The sequence below is a fragment of the Peromyscus californicus genome, unplaced genomic scaffold, assembly GCF_007827085.1.
Source record: "Peromyscus californicus insignis strain IS unplaced genomic scaffold, ASM782708v3 Scaffold_24__1_contigs__length_46423439, whole genome shotgun sequence".
Taxonomy (NCBI): domain Eukaryota; kingdom Metazoa; phylum Chordata; class Mammalia; order Rodentia; family Cricetidae; genus Peromyscus; species Peromyscus californicus.
This window is the reverse complement of record NW_026294535.1, coordinates 2,147,315-2,167,891: the sequence shown is the minus strand read 5'-3', so window position 1 is coordinate 2,167,891 and position 20,577 is coordinate 2,147,315. Positions and strand designations below refer to the sequence as shown.

At 44.7% G+C, this 20,577-nt stretch overlaps 1 protein-coding gene across 9 annotated transcripts in view; it reads right to left on the bottom strand.

The window, feature by feature from the left end:
* The window catches only part of Ric8b (RIC8 guanine nucleotide exchange factor B), a 107,079-nt gene that overhangs the window by 21,440 nt on the left and 65,062 nt on the right, over positions 1-20,577 (bottom strand). For all 9 annotated transcript variants that reach the window (XR_008221574.1, XR_008221576.1, XR_008221577.1 and 6 more), the window contains exons 7-8: positions 18,723-18,867; positions 6,605-6,749 (exon numbers count right to left, since the gene is read on the bottom strand). Coding sequence is in view for 5 of the 9 variants with exons in the window: in XM_052752927.1 (XP_052608887.1) it covers positions 6,605-6,749; positions 18,723-18,867 (290 nt within the window). In the remaining 4 variants the exon portion in view is untranslated. The remainder of the gene's footprint in view (positions 1-6,604; positions 6,750-18,722; positions 18,868-20,577) is intronic.

The window sequence follows — 20,577 nt, the reverse complement described above, 5'->3', positions numbered from 1 at the left end:
GCTGCACCTCCCCACACAACAGGGAAAGCAACAGGCCATGTCTTTATCTCTCGAGCCCCAGCCTGGCTACCAATGCTTCTCCATTGGAGGTGCTGACTCACTCCAACACTCAGCTCTCAAAAAATGTATTAAAGTAGGAGCTGGAGAGATGGCTCACCATTTAAGAACAGAGGAATTGGTCTGATTCCCAGCTCCCATAAAGGGGCTCACAAGGTCTGTAACTCCAGTTCCAGGAGATCTGACATGCTCTTCTGGCCTCCATGGGTACCAGAAATGCACATGGGGCACATATATACATGCAGGAGAAAGACGCAAACATAAAAATAATTAAAAATTTGTTAGTGTAGTCAACAAACATTTACATAAAGACAGATTCTTTTTTTTTAAAACTTCCGTTCCCTCATGGAACTGACTTTCTAGCAAACAAAGGAAAAAACCAGACCTAATGAGTAGGGAAGCTTATGGTGTGATGAAGGTAGGAAGTGCTGTTTAAAAAAAAAAAGGCAGCGCAAAGAAGTATGAAGTAGAATGGAGATGGAGGGTGGGACCAAGCTTCATAGAGGACTAAACGGGTTGTACAGAGAGAAAAGACTCAAGCGAGACCTGGAGGAGGAGAGGGAATGAGAGACAGCGGCCATCTGGAGGATGTGGCCCCACACAGAAGACACTCGGTGTCTGACGGGCAGTGAAGAGGTTAGTTAGGCGGCAGCAGCGCACACAAACCAGTGTGAGGACTTTGGCGCTCAGTCACTAGACAGTTCTGACTCATACTTTATGGGATCACAATGACTGCTGTGCTGAGAATGGAATGAAAAGGTCAAAGGTGGAATCAACAAGGTCAGTCAGAAGGTGACGGAAAACATAACAGAGCGAGGGCTGGGACGTGGTGCTGGAGCACCAGCTTACAATGTAAGAAGCCCTGTCTGTCGCTAGTGTCAGCCAAAGGGGAAAGGATTTTGGAAAGTGTCAAAGTTTCCGCTTGGTGACAGTTAAGAGCAAAAGACACAACTAAATTCTGAGTGCATTATAAAGATCGAGCCATGACAGACAGGTGTGTGTGAGTATTTGCTGAAGGACAGTGACTCAGTGGCACTCCTGTGTGGGCATGGATATGAGGGCATGTGCAGATACATTTACTTTCTGTTTTGGAGTGATTAAAGACAGATAACCAGGTCAAACAGCTCTGAACAGGGAAGCTGCATGAAGGCAAGCTCCTGTTCCCCTCTGGTTAGTGGAATGGAGTGGTAGGTAGAGTACAGGAGCAATTAAATCACCAGTCCCCACTTCTTACCATCAGTAGTTACTACTGAAAACATAAACATGCAGCCCTGGAAAACAACCCATGCTGTGAGTGAGCATAGAGTAGAACAACATATACTATGTTCACAGAGCACATACTGAACTGCATGAAGGCAGTGAAACCTATCTTAGAGGAGACGACGACGATGAAGCTTTCTTTGAAGCCAGCTGTGTGGGACAGGCCTATCATTTCAGCACTTGGGAAGCTGAGGCAGAAGGAAGGTGAGTTAAACTTCAGCCTGGGCATTGAGACAATTACATTTTGAAAAGGCAAGTATTACAAAGGCTGGTAAGTGTGTGGAGGTGATGTGGATGTGGCAGAAACCGTAATGGTTTTGTTTCCAACTAGGGTCTTTTCATGACCAGATCTTAGATGTGTTTCACTGGGTGCTTATAGTCATAAACCTTGGTTCCTAAATTAGTTAAATCCTATTCTGTACAAACACAGTCCGGATTAGGCAAGGATAAAAATCTCTAAATTGATCTGTGGTTCATTCACTTTAAGAAATACTAAGACCATAAAATTTACACAACAAGAAGACAATTACTACCAGACCCCAGCAGCACAACAAAATCTTGACAGAGGAGAATAATTGCTCAAATTTCTAAATGTCTTATAATGAAAACCCAGAGCCAGACATGAGGGTGAAAACTGGAAGATCAGAGCAGCAGACCAGCAGCCACTAGTTCTCACCTCTACGAAATCCTCAGCCTGAAGAGCGTGGGTTCCTGTCTCCTCACGCCTTCCATACCTTTCTCTACCCAGCTATCACTCCCTGGGATTAAAGGTGTGTGCCACCACGGTCTGGCCTCTGTCTAATCTAGTGGCTGGCTCTGTCCTCTGATCCTCAGGCAAGTTTAGGGTACACAACATATCACCACGATGATGCCTCGCTGAAGGGACAGTCCACGTGGACAATGCCACAGCATCTGAGATCAGTGTACTCGATCAGCATCGAGATCAGTGTACCCAAGAATGTTGGGCCCAGTTCCAAGGCTCTGCACTCCACAGACTCACGTGAAGACTCAGAAATTATGCAGGGCTCTGGCCACTTTTGGCCCTGCCTCTCCTCCTGCCTCTCTATAAAGCCGCCCCGTAAGACAACTCTGGATGCCTACGCACCTAGCCTGAAAGCTATGGATTGAAGGTTGAAAGTAAGTCAGACACATTAAACATCCATCTTTCCACTAACGTTTAGAATGACATAAACCACATCAGTTATCAAGGGGCTCCATGCTCAGATACATAAAAGAGAGAAGTATAAAATTAAAATTTAGCTCGGTGTGGTGGTATGGGCCTTTAATTCCATTATTTGGGAGGCTGAGGCAAGTGAGTCTGTGAGTCTGAGGCCATCTTGGGCTACAAAGTAAGATCCTGTCTAAAACAAAACAAACAAACAAACGAACAAGAGTTTAGACAGTTGGTTTCCTTTTGCAAAGGACTGTATCTGAAAACTTATCAAGCCTGACTGGCTAGATGTAACTGGATTCTAGGAGTACACTTTGTTTAAAAGTGCCTAATTGCAGAAAGCCATTTTCAGTTCATTAAATACTGTAAAAGTAAGCCGGGCGGTGGTGGCACACGCCTTTAATCCCAGCACTCGGGAGGCAGAGGCAGGTGGACCTCTGTGAGTTCGAGGCCAGCCTGGTCTACAGAGCAAGATCCAGGAAAGGCGCAAAGCTACACAGAAAAACCCTGTCTCGAAAAACCAAAAACAACAACAACAACAACAACAAAAAACCAAGAAAAAAACCAAAACAAAAAACAAACAAACAAACAAAAAAAACCTGTAAAAGTAACCGTGTCCTAAAGCCTGGATAGAAGCTCCATACTATCTTGGTTTTAGATTCAAATAAAGGATTACAGGTTACCTTGGAGCATTAATCAGGATCCATTTACGTTTCTGACAACGGGACTTGGGCCACCTGGATCAAAGTGATTACTTTTGCTAATACCATCAACGGTTGTGAATAAACACATCATAAGAACAGCTCAGTGGGGTCCTGGGGACACTGAATGATAAAGGGGGCAGTAAAATGAGCCCTTCCTCCAGAGGCCCACTTTCTAAGTTTGGTCAGACTAGTAAAAAGTTTTCCACACAAGTTCTTCAAGCTCCGTGGGTCATTCCCCGGAGTAACAGAGGGTTGCCTTGTTGATAAAGTATTTTACTCACTGTCAATTCCACAGGGACCCCTGGAAGAATATATATTAAAGTAACATTAAAGATTCCACCAGGTTTTCCCCGAGAGGGAGATTTGAAAGACAAACAGACACTAATCTATTTGAAGTGGGTGTGGATTACTTGAAAACTCAGATTTATGCTTATAATTAATGAGCAATGTTTCAGAGACCAAGATTTTACATTGGTGACGACTCTGGTCAAGTCCAAGATCTGAGGAAGATTTCAGTGAGGTTGCAAAGCCCAAGCAGTTTCGTCCCACTGCAGAGAGCTAAGACATCAACATTGATTCAAACAAAGGTGCCTTCTGAGGTCTAACATCACCTCTGCAACCTAATGAACCTTAATTTCCTACACTGTTGGGAGCAGCACAATGTTCCCGTGCCTTCTTTAAGCTCCTTGTTATGGTAGCACGCTGTACTTTCTAGTTACCACGGCCATTATAAAAGCCATCTATTAGACAGAATCAAGCACATACACTGAAATACAGACACCAACCACCTATGAATACTTATACCTTATACCTTAGCTGACTGTCCACATGCCCTGGAATTTGAGAAAAAGCTCGTGTTATCTCCATCTTCATTTACAATGACAAGCTGGTTATGGCAGTGTGTGCTTAAAGTCTGAGCTACTGGGGAGCCAAGGTGTAAGGATCTACTTGAGTCTAGGACTTGGAGATCAGCCTGGGCAACACAGTGAGCACCCGCCCCCACCCCCAAATACACACCAACAACGAAAAGGGGACTTTGTCAACTAGTATATCTTTAACCCTCATGAAAAGACACAAAGCGCTACAATGACATGGAAATGTAGTGTATGGAATGATAAAAACAAGAGCTTGCAAAACTAATTCAGAATATCGACTTGAATAAGTACAATTCCGCCATTTTATTTTCAAATACTTGACAGAGATGTTCAGCCCATAGCTACAATCTAAGTGACAGTAGTCTATAAAGCTCCCTGCTTAAGACCTGCCGTTAGCATTCCTCCCCCAGCCAAAGCTTTTGTTTCTTAGGTAACATTCTGTAAGATCCTGCTGAAGCTCAGAGTATTAGGATGCTAAAAATAACACCATGTACTCAAACCTGATTTGTCAAGAAATAGGTCATGTTGTTCCTGCCTGATTAGAGATTGGTAATTTTTTCACTTGATGGCGATTGAATATTATCCTGTCAACAGAACACAATCCATACTTGATTTTACAGATTGTGATTTTCTATTCTTGGTTCCTACTTTATAAGCCCTATCAGTCTCCAGAAGAAGGTCAGTAGAAAAGAGCATGTCAGGATCCCCGACAGTAGCAACCAGTCATGGAACCCAGTGAAAACTCAGCTCAAATGACTGCCAGCAAGTGGAAACTGGGGATGGGAGTCGGAGAGGACGAGCAGAAGGAAGGCGGAGAGGAGGAGGAGGAGGGTAGAGCTTAAGAGAATGAGTGTCTTTAATCGCACATACTGACTGAGAGGTCGCTGAGTCTCAGGTCTGTCCCTCCAGGGCACTGAGACACTGTTAAAAGCCGAGCTCCCAAGCGTGTGCTTGACAGTACTTCAGTGCAGGGCCAGCGTCTCTCCGTCTGCAGCTCTGGCCTTGGTGCAGTACTTTCTGAGCTGTACGGGTTTCTTACGCAAGGGTGCTCAGAACGACTGAAGCCTCCAATGACCAACTTCAATACCTGATGTTAGCTGTATGCTGTATTATGTACACATGTGTTAGCTGTGTGTTGCATTATGCACACATGTATGTTAGCTGTATGTTGTATAATGTCTGCATGTATGTTAGCTGTATGTTGTATAATGTCTGCATGTATGTTAGCTGTATGTTGTATTATGTACACATGTATGTTAGCTGTATGCTGTATTATGTACACATGTGTTAGCTGTGTGTTGCATTATGCACACATGTATGTTAGCTGTATGTTGTATAATGTCTGCATGTATGTTAGCTGTATGCTGTATAATGTCTGCATGTATGTTAGCTGTATGTTGTATTATGTACACATGTATGTTAGCTGTATGCTGTATTATATACACGTGTTAGCTGTGTGTTGCATTATGCACACATGTATGTTAGCTGTATGTTGTATAATGTCTGCATGTATGTTAGCTGTATGCTGTATAATGTCTGCATGTATGTTAGCTGTATGTTGTATTATGTACACATGTATGTTAGCTGTATGCTGTATTATGTACACATGTATGTTAGCTGTGTGCTGTATTATGTACACATGTATGTTAGCTGTATGCTGTATTATGTACGCATGTATGCTAGCTGTATGCTATATTGTCTGCATGTGCGTTAGCTGTGTGTTGTATTATGTATGCATGTATGTTAGCTGTGTGCTATATTATGTACGCATGTATGTTAGCTGTATGCTGTATTATGTCTGCATATGTGTTAGCTGTATGCTGTATTATGTCTGCATATGTGTTAGCTGTGTGCTGTATTACGTACACATGTGTTAGCTGTGTGCTGTATTATGTCTGCATGTATGTTAGCTATGTGCTGTATTATGTACGCATGTATGTTAGCTGTATGTTGTATTATGTACACATGTGTGTTAGCTGTGTGCTGTATTATGTACGCATGTGTGTTAGCTGTGTGCTGTATTATGTACACATGTATGTTAGCTGTATGTTGTATAATGTCTGCATGTATGTTAGCTGTATGTTGTATTATGTACACATGTGTTAGCTGTGTGCTGTATCATGTCTGCAAGTGTGTTAGCTGTGTGCTGTATTATGTACGCATGTATGTTAGCTGTGTGCTGTATTATGTACGCATGTATGTTAGCTGTCTATTAGAAAGTCTCATGTAAAGGAAGGCAAACAATCACAATGCTCTGTGAAACTGATGATCAGCATCTAAAACTGCTCCAGCACTTTTACGGCTTCAAAGAGAGTAATGAACTTGTTGAAAGAATCGTGCAGCACATTCCATGAGATACTGTCCTTCCATCACTTGAAGTCACTCTAAGGGACTAACTTGTGTCTCTAAAAACACTGGGAGATGGAGAACTCACAACTGCACAAGAGAAAGCACTGGAAAAGGAAGCCACAGGGAGTGGAGACAAAGTGCTAACTGAACGACCCGCTCCCTAGGTAAACAGAAATGTGGTACTGTACTTTGGTTTTGCATTTTTGTATTCTTCAGTGTCCGTGTCCTCGTCCTCCGAGTACCAATTGTCTCCTCTTCCTCCAGCCAAGAGGCCCCTGGCCGCCAGCAGTCCTGCGGCGTTCCCATAGCCAGTGTACTTCAGCAGGCTATCCACTGCAAAACACAACAGGGTTTAGACAGGCTCCTAAGGTGCTGCTCACCATCACCACCCACTTTCCAGCACAGAGGTGGGACTACCTCCATGGCAGGAACCCTTTAAGAGGCCTTGAACACATAGTGGTCAGGCTGGACTACCTACAAACACTCCTGCTTGCCATGAAAACTGAGAGCCTGTTTATAGACAATCGGCAGTTCTGAAATTACTCTTCGGTACACACTTTGGGAAATGTGGGGCCTCTCTGCCCCATTGGTAGGAGTCATGCATTAACTTCCTGATCTCTAATCTCATTTTTTTTTTTTAAAGATTTATTTATTATGTATACAGTGTTCCGTTTGCATGTATCACTGCAGGCCAGAAGAGGGCGCCAGATCTCATTACAGATGGTTGTGAGCCACCATGTGGGTGCTGGGAATTGAACTCAGGACCTCTGGAAGAACAGTCAGTGTTCTTAACCTCTGAGCCATCTCTCCAGTCCCTCATTTTTTTTTAAAAAAAACTAAGGAAAATGAAGGTCAGAGTGAGGTTCTGCATGTGGCATGAACAACCTTAAATTTTTTTAATCCTTAAAGAGACAGGAAGGAAAATATGTAAGAAATATTAACACCTAAGGGTATCAGCAAATTGGAAAGGCTGACATATCACTTAGCAGAGCAGGGCAGGCTGGGGAAAGGCACAGTGAAAAAAGTGCTTGTGACGCAGGCATGAGGGGCAGAGTTCAGATCTCCAGAACCCTTGTGATACAGGCATGAGGGGCCGAGCTCAGATCCCCAGAACCCTTGTGACACAGGCATGAGGAGCGGAGTTCAGATCCCCAGAACCCTTGTGACACAGGCATGAGGAGCGGAGTTCAGATCCCCAGAACCCTTGTGACACAGGCATGAGGAGCAGAGTTCAGATCCCCAGAACCCTTGTGACACAGGCATGAGGAGCAGAGTTCAGATCCCCAGAATCCTTGTGACACAGGCATGAGGAGTGGAGTTCAGATCCCCAGAACCTATGTAAAAGCTGGGCAGGTTCTTGTAAGACAGAGACAGGATTTCCTAGGTACTAGCAAGTTCCAGGTTCAGTTGAGAGACCTGCTTCAATAAATTGAGAATTGAGGAAGACATCCAACATCAATTTTGAACCTTCATATGTACACATGTGTGTACTTACACATGCACACATAGGCAAAGGTCAGCAACAACGTATAAACACAGGAAGGCCACTGAGTCAGACTAGCTAGATTTCAACACGCTCACTATTACTAGCTGGTAGAATTTGGGTAAACTATTTTGCAGTTCTTCCTCAGTTTTCTGATCTGTAGAAATGGTGAAAGAACTGCCTACCTCACAAATTAATACCACTGAGCTTCTCAGAAAAGTATGTGGCAAAAAGTAAGCTCTCCTTCTCTTACCTTTGGTGAATACCATGTAAAATGATTTTGTTAGAAAGTGCACGCGCACACAAACACACACACACACACACACACACACACACACACACACACCCCAGTCTGAGGCACTGGGTACAGGTCAAAACCTGTGCTGCAGAGACACATGAGCATGTATGTGTGTGTGACATAAACTTTTAAGGAACAGACTGAACAATGACTGACAACTTTATATAGGGTACTTCATTTTCTTCAGGCACAATTTCAAGGCACACAATTATGTATATAATAAAAAGAATAAAAACTGTCAAAATTGGCTTTGAGTAGAATGTTTATAAAATGACATCCTAAGGTCAAAACCACACGTTTATCCATGTATAACCATGCTAAAACCAACAGTTGAAATAGCACAACTCATACCATTCACCTCAAAAAACAAGGCTGGAAACTCCGAGACGCACTGACAGGTGCTAAGGAGGAGGGAGTGCAGGCACGGGGAGCCTCCCTTTGAGGTGCTGCTCAGGGAGGGTCAAGGGACCCCCCAAACAATACAGGCCACTGCCTTTGGCTGCCTGCCAGAATTTTAAGGTGAGACCCTCCTACTGGACACTACACACTTCAGACACAGGACTCGGAGGACTCAAGCTGACTGACTTGACAGGACCGACTCTCACAGCACCTGAGAGTGTTACACAAGCTGCCGAGGGAGAAGAGCTATCGAAAGTCCTACCCAGCGGGGAAGCCTGTGACTGACCTGGCAGGACATGCCCGGGGGCAACAGTGGCACCCTGGAGGCTAACCCACAGCTGTCTATTGGACTAAGACCCACTCAAGAGGAGGGACTTCAACCCTGGCTCTGTAAACCCAGCTAACTGTCCCTGGTCATGGATCCGACTGCAGAACGTACGACTGCCATTTTCCTAATTCAATCTCATTTCTAACTGCATCCTCAATACTTACCCCAGTGCCCACAGATACATACAGCTCTCATCCCTCATCAAAGACGCTTCTTTCTGCAGCAGATGGAGGCTACTACAGAGGTCCACAACTGGTCAGAATGCAGGGAGTAAGTGACAGTGGAGTGTGCAGTCCCATCAGTACATCTACAATGAACACCTACACCTAAGACTCAGGAGCCACTGTGGAAGAAGGGGTGGGAAGACTGTGAAGACTGCTGAGAGCCAGAGGTCCAGGACATCTGCTACTAGACAGTGTCTTGTAGACACAACAGGATGCTGCACCCATGAGATCTAAACAGGAGGATCTCCTAAATAAGACCTGGATAATGACACCATTAGTCAACACACCAACATCAATAGGGGAAATTTCATAAGCCTCCCTCCCCCCAAGATGAAGATTTACAGGCAATTAATGGTGGCTGAGAAAGGAAGAATCAGTTTTCTCCACGGATGAGCCCCAACAGGTTATCCAACCCAAGTGGGCAGCCCTAAACACATACACATAGCATCAACACTAAACAGACTCAGGAGGCTCTTGGATGTTTGTGTGTGTGCACGCGCATGTATAGTTATACAATTCTATTAGAAGTCATGAATTTGAGAAGGGGTGAGGAGTATGGGAGAGTAGGGAGGGGGAGGGGTGGAAATAATACAAATATAGTACTCCTGGATCAATTTTAAAAATCAATAGTAATTATCTTGAGGACCTTAAAAGGGGCAAAGATAGAAAAATAGATAAGAAAAGGGGATATTCTGGTCGGAGAATGAAATTATAAAGAACATGGACAACAAATTTGTTAGATTTTGAAATACTTCAACTGGAGAGCACTCCTTTGATGAAAAAAGTACCTACTCTGGGGACATATGAAGGAATCCCTCCTTTCAAGGAATATAGAAAACTGGTTACATTTGGAAACATGGAAACATGGGTTAAATGAGATTTATACTATGTAGCCCAAGCTGGCCTGGGGCTCACCTTCCTCCTTCCTAGGTCTCCTGAGTACTAAAATCACAAGCAGGGTGCTACCACACTCAGCTTCAACTAGCCATTTTTAACCTTAAACCTATCGGTAGCTGTACTCATTCTCAGTGTACTGACAAATACTCTAAGTATTTAATGAAGGGGAGTAATTTGGACCCTTGAATAAATCTGATATACTGTCTCTTGTCGCCAGTGCCTCAAGCTGCAGTGATTCAGTAAGTTAGCAAATGCACAGCGAGCATTCAAGGGGACAAAAGAAATGTCGGGGTACACAGGTGTCCATACCTTGATTCTAAGAGGCCAGACCGGATATTAATGGTCAGCGGATACAAATCCACTGATGATCAAGGACCACAGATCTAAGCCCTCAGAACACTGATGCTTTTAACATAAGCATTACTGCTAATGTTTATTTTTATTGGTGTGTATAGGCTGGAAAATGAACATGGGACTCACAGATGACCACTGAGTTATACCCTATCCTCAGGCTTTTTAAAAAGTAAATATGGATGTTTAGTGGTGTCAGAAAAGTGACATTTACTAAAAAATTTAAAGCCTAAATTGAACAATATGAATAAATGGTTTAAATACACTAAAGAGCGACACAAAAGGGACTAGAAAGATGGCTCAGTGGTTAGGAGCACTGGTTGCTCTTTCAGAGGACAGGAGTTCAATTCCAGATGGCAGTTCCTAACTGTCTGTAACTCCAGTTCTAAAGGATCCATTTTCTTCTTCTGGCCTCCACCAGTCATGGCAGTGGTGCACAGACATACACGTAGGCAAAATACTCATGCAAATAAAATAAAAAAGATGACACAAAATGGCCCAAGGCTAGAACGGTCTGAGGTCCCAAAGGCCGGGGAAGACCAGGAGAGGTTAGAGAGAAGTAAACACGAGGCCAGCAAGTGCTTTCTTTCTGCGCAGAAACCCTCCGGAAGCCGGCTGATAACAACGGCCCTGCTACTGTAATAGAAACAATGTTTACTGATCTTCTACTGGAACGATATGCCAATTCTGTGAGAAACAGGTTACAGAGATGATTTAAGACATATTATTGCCTCCAAAATAAATTGGGTTAAATGAAATCTCGTTAAGTTTTTAAATAACTAAAAACTGGGAAGCAAAGAAAGGGAACAAGTGGATACAGACTCCTAGCAGAGAGGAGTGCTGGAGAAGCCTTCAGTTACCTTTACTGCAGTGTTACAATACACTAAAGAGCGACACTAAAGAGTTCCTGCTGGACACGGTGCCAGAAGAGGAAGACGACGGAACTCGGCTACGATGGAAAAGACACACACACACACACACACACACACACACAAACACACACACACGGCACTTGCTCTTTGTCACAGTGACTGTTTTTGTTACTAACATGAAGATGCTGCGGAAATCCAACAGTCTCAGCAAGCTGAAGCCAGGATGCTAGAGGAATGCAGCCCCACAGCGGGCACTAGCGTGCCTGCACTGCCTGCCCAGATGTGAGCTCTACCATCTTACCACGGGGCAGAGCTCCCACCCTGTTACCGAGAGGAAGCACACCCAGAGACCACCGTCCCTTCCCAGGGGGACTCTTTCCATCCAGTCAAATCTGTGGCTTCTAGAAATGCAGACGAGCAACAACTCCAACTAGTACTCCTTTCCAGTTCCATTTCTATGTCTCCACAGCTGCCCAGCACATGCTTCATTCAGTACAAACATGGCTGTGTTACCTTCCTGGAGGTTGCCTCTCCTGCTTCCCCTACAGGCTCAAACCCCAACCACGGGTCTAAAAGCTCATTGTCTCACAGTCTGTTTTCTTCTCTAAAGCTCTCTTCTACTCTGCATGCCTCAGATCCTGAAATGTCTTTCTCTGTAACTAGTTCCCATCCTCTGACTGCTTATCCAAAGTCCTTCCTCTAGGCTGCCACTGTGGCAAACACAACCTTCTCTTTAGGAAGTTACTCCTCACTGTGGGGGACTGCACAAGATCGCATGCCCACTAGACTGAATTCATAAGCAACACAAATGTTTGCTCTTTTAGTTAACATTTATGGAACAATTGCTATCTGTAAGATATAATATCTCCAACCTAGAGAAACCTGATGTTGGGAATGCAAGCTCCACAGAGCTAAAGTATAACAAATGGGGAAGCTTGAAAACAAGTGAGTAAAAATGGCACAATGGGGGCTGGAGAGATGGCTCAGAGGTTAAGAGCACCGACTGCTCTCCCAGAGGTCCTGAGTTCAATTCCCAGCACCCACATGGTGGCTCACAACCATCTGTAATGAGATCTGGCACCCTCTTCTGTATACATAATAAATAAATGAATCTTTAAAAAAAATGGCACAATGGAGAACCATCAACTTTGCTTAAATGGCCAGAGAATTCCTCAGAGATGATGTCCACACTGATCTTCAAGGACAAGCTTAGCATGTTGACAAGGGGCAACACTAAAGCATCAGCATGTACGAACAGGAAGGGAGGCACATTAGCAGAAGTAAACGTTACAGAGGCAAGTGGGTGGGAGCAAGATTTCGATTTCCTCAGGTAAGTAATGAGACATCACCACAAATTTACACGAAGACAATGACAAGTTTGAGTCCTCATTTTATAACAAGCCCTCTGATAGCCACCTGGAAGATAAAAAAGTCTGAATAGAAACAGGAGGTCTGACTATTTTAATATTTTCAGAAAATGATTTTAAAGTCATTTAACAAGAAGTGGTGTGGAAACAGACTGGGAGAAAAACAAAAAACAGTATTGAGGAAGCAGAATCTGTAAGACGCAGTTGGTGTGACACGTAGAGAAAGTAGGTAGGGCACTTTAGAGAATGGTGCCTTCACAGAGGAAGTGAGCAAAGGACACAGAAGGTTGAGGAGTATGGGCACCGGAGACAGTGCAGCCAACTTCAGCCCGGAGACGAAGGCAGCTGTGAGAAAGTCAGGAGCGTGCTGAGAGTGGGCACGGTGGCAGTGGGAGCATGTCCTCCTGGAACTGGGAAGGGAAGGCTGACTGAGGCAAGGCAGCGTCTCCCTGGACAGTGGGGATCCTGGGACAGGCAAACAGTCAGTCTTCTAAGATGCCAAGGTGGGAAAGACTCTGGACAGGTGAACAAAGAGACAGGAGGAGAACTCAAAAACCCACCCGAGGGACAGAGAGGACCACCTCAGGGGAAGGGGAATGTCAACGGCAGAGGGCAGTTTGGCAGCAAGCTCGAGAGCTGCCTGTGGTCGATACTAGGATGGAGGCCAAGGAGAAGTGAACGTGTGAGCTCCAGGCACCGGGCTTCAGGCTGGATGCACTGCTGTAGTTCAGCCCCACCTCTGTGCCTGCCACGGACTGCAAGCAGTGCGCCGTTTCACAAGTCACTTTCTTTTGGTTAAGCTAGGTAAACTATTTTAGGGAGCCAGAAGAAAGTCGTTTGAAAATTACTATTTTTAGAAAATGCTTATTAACATGTTAGCATGCAAAGTGAAAGCTTCTTTATGGTATTTTCCACACATATGCCATTATGGTTGGTTCCTACTCACCCACCTCCTCCATCCCACTTGCCCCCTTCTTGCTGGTTTCCTCTTTCCCTGATAGACAGCCTTCCCTCCTGCCTTCACGTATTCCATACCCAGGTACTCCCTTGTCCTCCCTTCTCATGGTCCCCCTTCTGTATTTATGATTCATATTCTCTCTCTCATTTAGACTTCACATATGAGAGACAATACATAGCAGTGTTTGTTTTTCTGAATTTAGGGTTTTTTGCTTAGCATTATTTCCAGAAAGCACTGACTCTGTGGAGGATAATACAATTTTAGTTTTGTCACAGTCCAACACAAGTTGGTGGCATGACCTCAAGTTAGCATGCTGGCTCCTGTTGGCTGGAGAGGTGGGCGGCCCTGGCACAGACGATACTTAAGACAGCTGGTGTTCCTTCCATGCCTGACTTTACCCTCTGTGTCCTGCTTCTGACTGCTGCTCACTGTTCTACTCTGTGGTCTGAACACAGATCACAGTACCTTCACGTTCAAGTTAGCTTTCCTAAGTTGAGACATTTTAGCTCCTTTGACTGTTTGAAAGTTATCTGATCTGCTACAGACCTTCTCCGCTCTCTGTTACCCCAGACCCAACCCCTCAGGCTCGTCCCTAGCCCTGCAATAGAATACCAGCTGTGGCTTCCCACCCCAGCGTCCATGCCTCCTGTGGAGCCCACAGACCATGACTCTTGACCTCCCTCCCCTAACCTGTCCCTGCCATCCCCAGCCTCCAAGACCAGCAGGCACTCCCTGTGAATGCACTAGCTGGACAAGCCAGTAAAACAGGCAACACACTCGGAAAATCCAGACAGGAAACAGAAACCAAAGAACAAAGCACCCACCCAACAAAGGTAAACCCAGAAATCAGCTCCTAGGTCTGCAATCACCCCAAGTTGAGATGCCTAGATGCCAGCATAAGAACACAGTAACAGCCAGGACAATATGTCCCCACTAGACCCCATCTGTCCTACCACAACAGGCCCTCAATATTCCAACACAGCCAAGCACAAGAAAAAGACCTTAAAACCAACTATATGAGGATGACAGAGGTTCTTACAGAGGAAATTAATAAATCCCTTAAAGAAAGCCAGGAAGACAAACAACTGGAGGAAATGGATAAATCCCTTAAAGAAAGCCAAGAAAAAAAAGTTAAAGGAAACCAATAAAACTGTCCAAGACCATGGGGAGAGACAGCTGGAATTAGGGGGCATCTGGGGTGTGGTATGGAAACTTCCTGGAACCTGTGAGTGACCTAGTGAGGACTCCAAGTGATAGAGGATCCCAAGTCTAAACTGGCCATCTTTTGTGAAAAGGAAAGGCTTCCAGTGGCAGGACTGGGTTGTATTTGGTTGAGTTGTTAGCCAAGGGATTCCCGTGGAGATCCCAGATGAGTCACTCTCCACAAACTGGCAGCAAGGCCCCATTGCCAAAGACAACATCTGCACAGTTCATTGAATGCAGCGAGGTCGAGCTGTTGCCCAAACGGAGCCTTCACCCCTATGTTCTAGTCTCTTTGGTGCAGGAAGGTACTCTTCAGGCTACAGAAAGAGAAACCTGGATACCAACCAGCCTTTGACCAACAATCTGTCCTGCCTGCAAGATGTGCTGGGGCAATGTGCTGCAGAACTTGTGGGAGTGTCCAACCAATGTCTGACTTAACTTGAGGCCCACTCCACAAGAGGGAGCCCATGTTCAACACTGCTTGGATGGCCAGGAACCGGATGGCCTAACATGACTGGTCAAAAAAAAAAAAAAAAAAAAAAAAAAGACTCCTAATGATATTCTGCTATACTCATAGATCAGCGCCTTATCCAGTCATTACCAGAGAGGCTTCCTCTGGCAGCAGATGGGAGCGGGAGCAGAGACCCACAGCCAGACATTGTGCAGAGAGAGTCTCAATCAGAGTTCTCCATCAAGTCCCTTCCCTTGCCACTTAGGGAATCCCACGGAAAGGGGGACGGAAAGATTATAGGAGTCAGAGGATGGAGGACACCAGGAAAACATGGCCCACTGAATCAACTAAGCAGGTTCAAGGGACTGAAGCAGGAAGCATAGGACCTGCAGGGGTTTGCACCAGGTCCTGTGTATATGGTGTGACTATCAGCCTGACATTTTTGTGCGACTCCTAACTGTGGAAGCTGGTGTGTTGCTGATTTGCCTGCTCTTGGGGCTCTTCTGTTGGGCTGCCTCGTGCCGTGTTTTGTTTTGGCGTGTTTGGTGGCTGTCTCTTCCAGGCCTCCTCTTTTCTGATGAGAGCTGGAGAGCGAGTGAATCTGGGGGAGAGGGGAGGAGATGGGAAGCAGGGAGGAGTGGAGGGAGGGAAAACTATGGTCAGGATGTACTGTATGAGAGAAGAATCTATTTTCAATAACAAAAAGGAAGTTATTTGATAGTCTACAATTTCTTAATGGCAGTACCTCCTTTCCAATCCTTACAGTCCCTTGCCCCTCCAGCCCTGTTCTCCAAGCAACAAACTATTGGAAAGTGTCCATTTTACATGTAGACTGCATGTCTTACTTTCATTATGACCAGCCTGGCTCTGTAGGTGTTTGCATAAGTAAATAACATGAGGGTGAAAGCCTGACCGTCTTGTGCACTTCTGTGTCTAGCTTAAAAACACCTTCTGGATGGATGAATTTAAAAATATTCATCACATTTACTTATTTGTTTAATTAGTTTGTGTGTGTGCCTGCACATATATGGAGGTCAGAGGACAACCTTAATACTCGGATCTTTGCCTCTACCATGTCGATTCCATGATCAAACTCAGGGGCTGCAGCTCAAGAACCATCTCAGGAGCTCTCAAAGGAAGGGGTTTCACGCCAATACATTTACACATTTCTAGTAATCGAAAAGACAAATCACATGACCACAAACACAAGTTTCAAAATTTAATTAAAAAAAAAAGAACCAAACCCCACAAACATTACTGTGCTAAGCTGGCCTAGGTCTGAGTTCAGTTGTGTTATAAAACTTCCCAGGTACTAGATACCCTAGGAGGAGCAGTGCCAACTACCTCAAATGAAAGTCACTGACAGAATTCACTTGCAAAGGTATGTGTCACATTTGCTATTCACTGACTCATCATCGGTGGTAAGGTGAGACTGTCCTTAGATATATAGTCATAGAAGAATTTTTATCTATCTGTTTTATTTATCCATTTATTTATTTTTGGTTTTTCTGTGTAACTATGGCTGTCCTGGAACTCACTCTGTAGACCAGGCTGGTCTTGAACTCAGTGATCCACCTGCCTCTGCCTCCTGAGTACTGGGATTAAAGACGTGCGCCACCACCGCCCAGTTCATATATGAGTTTTTAAAAAGTATACAAGAAATGTGTGTTGATTGTAAAAAAATATCTATACAGAACTAGCAATCTTCTTAGTCAAAAGTAACAGCAGTACTAATACCTTCATGTGTGTGTGTGGGGGGGGGTATAGGCAAGTGTGCCACAGCACACATGTGTAAGGGCAAGAGCAGCCTCAGGTAGGTTTGAAGGCTCTCATTTACAGCTGGGTAAGCAGGCGGCTGGCCCTCTACCCTCCCAAGACTGTCGATCTCACCTCCACCTCCCAGCTCGCTAAGGGTGCACTGGGTTACAGACATGCTTGCCTGTGCTCGGCTTTACCTGAGTTCTGAGGATCTCAACTACAGTTCTCAGGCTGCACACCTCCCCAGCTCTGCCACCCATTTTTAAGTCAATGGGTCACATGTATGTTGGTTTAGATTAATGTACACACACACACACACACACACGCACACGCACACGCACACGCACACACACACTTTTAAAAACAGGTGTAAATGTGTGTGCATGAGCATGTGGCAGCTAGAGGACACCTACAGGTGTCTTTCTTTTGGAACGCTGTCCACTATCTGCTGAGGGAGGGTCTCTCATTGGCCTGAAGACTGAAAACCAAGCTGAACTGTCTGGCCAACAAGCTGCAGGGATCCTTCTCTGAGGGACCCTTCCGTCTCTGCGTCTCCACTGGGGTTACAAGTGTGTGCTACCAAGCGTGGCTCGCCTGCCCGCCCGCCCGCCCGCCTGCCTGCCTGCCTTCAGTTCAGACTCTTTTGCAAGCATTTTGCCTTCTAGCCCGTCTCCCCAGCCTCCACAACAGCTCATTTTTGATCTAAGAAAAACAGACACAATCAGCCACTATTTTGACAATACATGTAAGAACTACGGTTAACTATCTGATGACAAGATGGAAATCAATCTTCTTTCAAATCATGGAAGAAGGTAATAGTTCAAGAAGGTGAAATTGAAGCAGTATTACCTTAAGAGTGTCCTTATGGGATTAAGTGTGTTTAGGCACAGGATGTCAGGCACATGACACCTGTCATTTCTAAAAGCTGTCATCAACATTAGAACAACACTTCAATTATGTTGCTAATAATGTACCATCCCTATAGGAACTTAAGTGATTGAACTAAAAAGTCAGAAATAAGGTTTAAGAATACAGAAGATTTAAGATTTTGAGGGCTGGGAAGACTGCTCAGTGGTAGGGCAATTGCCTAGCATGTATGAGACCCTAAATTCAACTCCCAGCACTGAAAAATTAATAAATAAATGAACAAATGAATAAATTTTTTTGAGAGAACTGAACTATCTCATAAAACTGGGGTTCTTTAAAAAGTGAAATAAAAATCTACTTAGATGTGATTTTTTGTACAAAGCTATTAATAAACAAGAAGAAATATATTGCTGTTATCTCAAGGGTAAAGCCATACCTTACTAGACTTTTGGACTTCTATGCAGTATGTTATACAGTTACCATCCTGTGACTCTACAGCCTGTGGAGCTCAGGGAAGAAAACTCTTAGGAGGAAGGCCAGGAACCGACCAAGAACTGCACCTGGTCACTAGAACAGCAGCAGACCTCGTACAATGGTTTCCAGGCCCGAGATGCTACAAGGTCTGGGTGTGGATGCTTGTGTGTTTGGGAAGTATGTCTGTGCACATCCTAAGGAACGTGGGGAGCACCTAACAATGCTGTCTGATTACTACTGCCTGTGAACTGCACAGCCGCTGTAATCACAGGTAAGCACTCAGCTCTGCAGAGTGGAATCAAATGCTACAACCAACAGGAGATTCTCCGACTTCCTCCAAAAGATAAAAAACCACGGCAAAGAGAGCTGAACCTACCTCTCTCTTTGCAAAGGACAAAAAGGAACTCCGCAGCAATCTGCTTGACTCCAAGGTCAACGTGTGTCATGAGGCGCACCAGCTTATTCCTCACAGTTGAGCCAACTTCAGGTCGGTTTGTCACGTCCCTCAATGGCGGTAAAACCTGACGGCATAAGTGAAAACAACCATCATCAATTGAGGGTCCTGGGGTACGGGAGAACGGTACCATGCAACTGGTCAGTCTTAGAAGAAACTACACTTAATTTTACAAGAGTAACAAAATAATGTTAGCTTCCAAATAAAATGAAATAAACCGTCATCATCATCATCATTATCAAGCAGACCTCAGATAAGCTCATGTGTGTAGTAAGGTTCTGTTTGGACGAACCACGTCTTTCCCATATCACCTGGTATCTCAACTCCTGCAGTGCTTCTGGTGCCCAGCAAAATTAATTTACAAGTCCCTATCAGGTTTCTCTTTCTGGCTGGGAACGGCAGCACCCACAAGCACATGGAAGGCTCAGGGAGGAGGCCAAGAGCACAAGGTCTGTTTCAGGGACACAGCAAGACTTCCTCCAAAGCCAAGAGGAGTGGTGAAGCCAGTGGAGTGCTTTCTGTGTAAGCATGAGGACCTGACTTCAATACTCAGAAACCATGGGAGATCCAGGTGTGGGCTGTCGGCTTGTAATGCTAGCACTGGGGGAGGATTCCGGGGCCTACTGGCCAGCCAGTCTAGCCTAGCTGGACAGTTTCAGGACAGGAAGAGAAGGGGGAGGAGAGAAAGTGGATGGTGTTTAAGAACCAACATTCCACACGTCCCTCTCCCATATGCGCCAATGCCCACGCTTTGCGTCTTTAGTAGCCCCAAAAACTGACTTAATTCTTTTAAGTCTAGCAGCATATTCAGCATTTACTTTTTAAAAATCTGTACTTCTGTTTTTTTGTTGTTTAATTTTATATTAAAAATGGCTATTTCAGGTTGAATATTCCTAACTCCAAAACCTGAAACCTTTGAGTACTGAAATATGCCATAAATAGAAATTCCATGTGACAAGGGAAATGAATTTCATGTGATGGGTTAAGTGAGGTGTGCTAAAAATGTGTAAAGTGTCTTCAAGCTAGGGTATAAGGTGTATATGGAACATGAAAGAATTTCCTATTTACAGCTGGGTCCCATTGTAAGATATCTTACTGTGTAATCTATGCAGCTAGCCCCCAAACTCAAAACATTATAAATCTGAAACACTTTTAGACCCAAGCATTTGGGGAAGAGATGCCCTTTCTTCACCCTCAGTGATTCTTCTCTACGCCAGCTGCACTAGAACACACACGTCTACGCACACTTTCTGCAGGTCTCTGTTCGAGTGTTCCTTGGAGATACTGTCCCGAGCTCCTCCGACTACTTCACTCCTCCTTTCCCATCCCCACTACCAGTCCTCTACAGTCCTTCTCATGCTCTAACCACTCGGCACAGCCAATGTTTGCTGTGCCTCTTTCTGTACACTCTGTGATTCTTTTTTTTTTTTTTTAAAGAACACCACTGTTAATCCACTCCAGCTTTTTTTTAAAGATTTATTTATTTATTATGTATACAGAAGAGGGCGCTAGATCTCATTACAGATGGTTGTGAGCCACCATGTGGGTGCTGGGAATTGAACTCAGGACCTCTGGAAGAGTGGTCGATGCTCTTAACCTCTGAGCCATCTCTCCAGCCCCACTCTGTGATTCTTAAGAAGCATGCGCCCATGTTCTAGGGTGTGTCTTCCTTTCTCAGCATTTCTCTCTTAAGCTCAATGCTTATATCTTTTTTAAAAGGTAAGTTCTATAGGGACAGTTCCCCCCCTTTCTTTATTAGTCTCTTCTCAGTATCTGG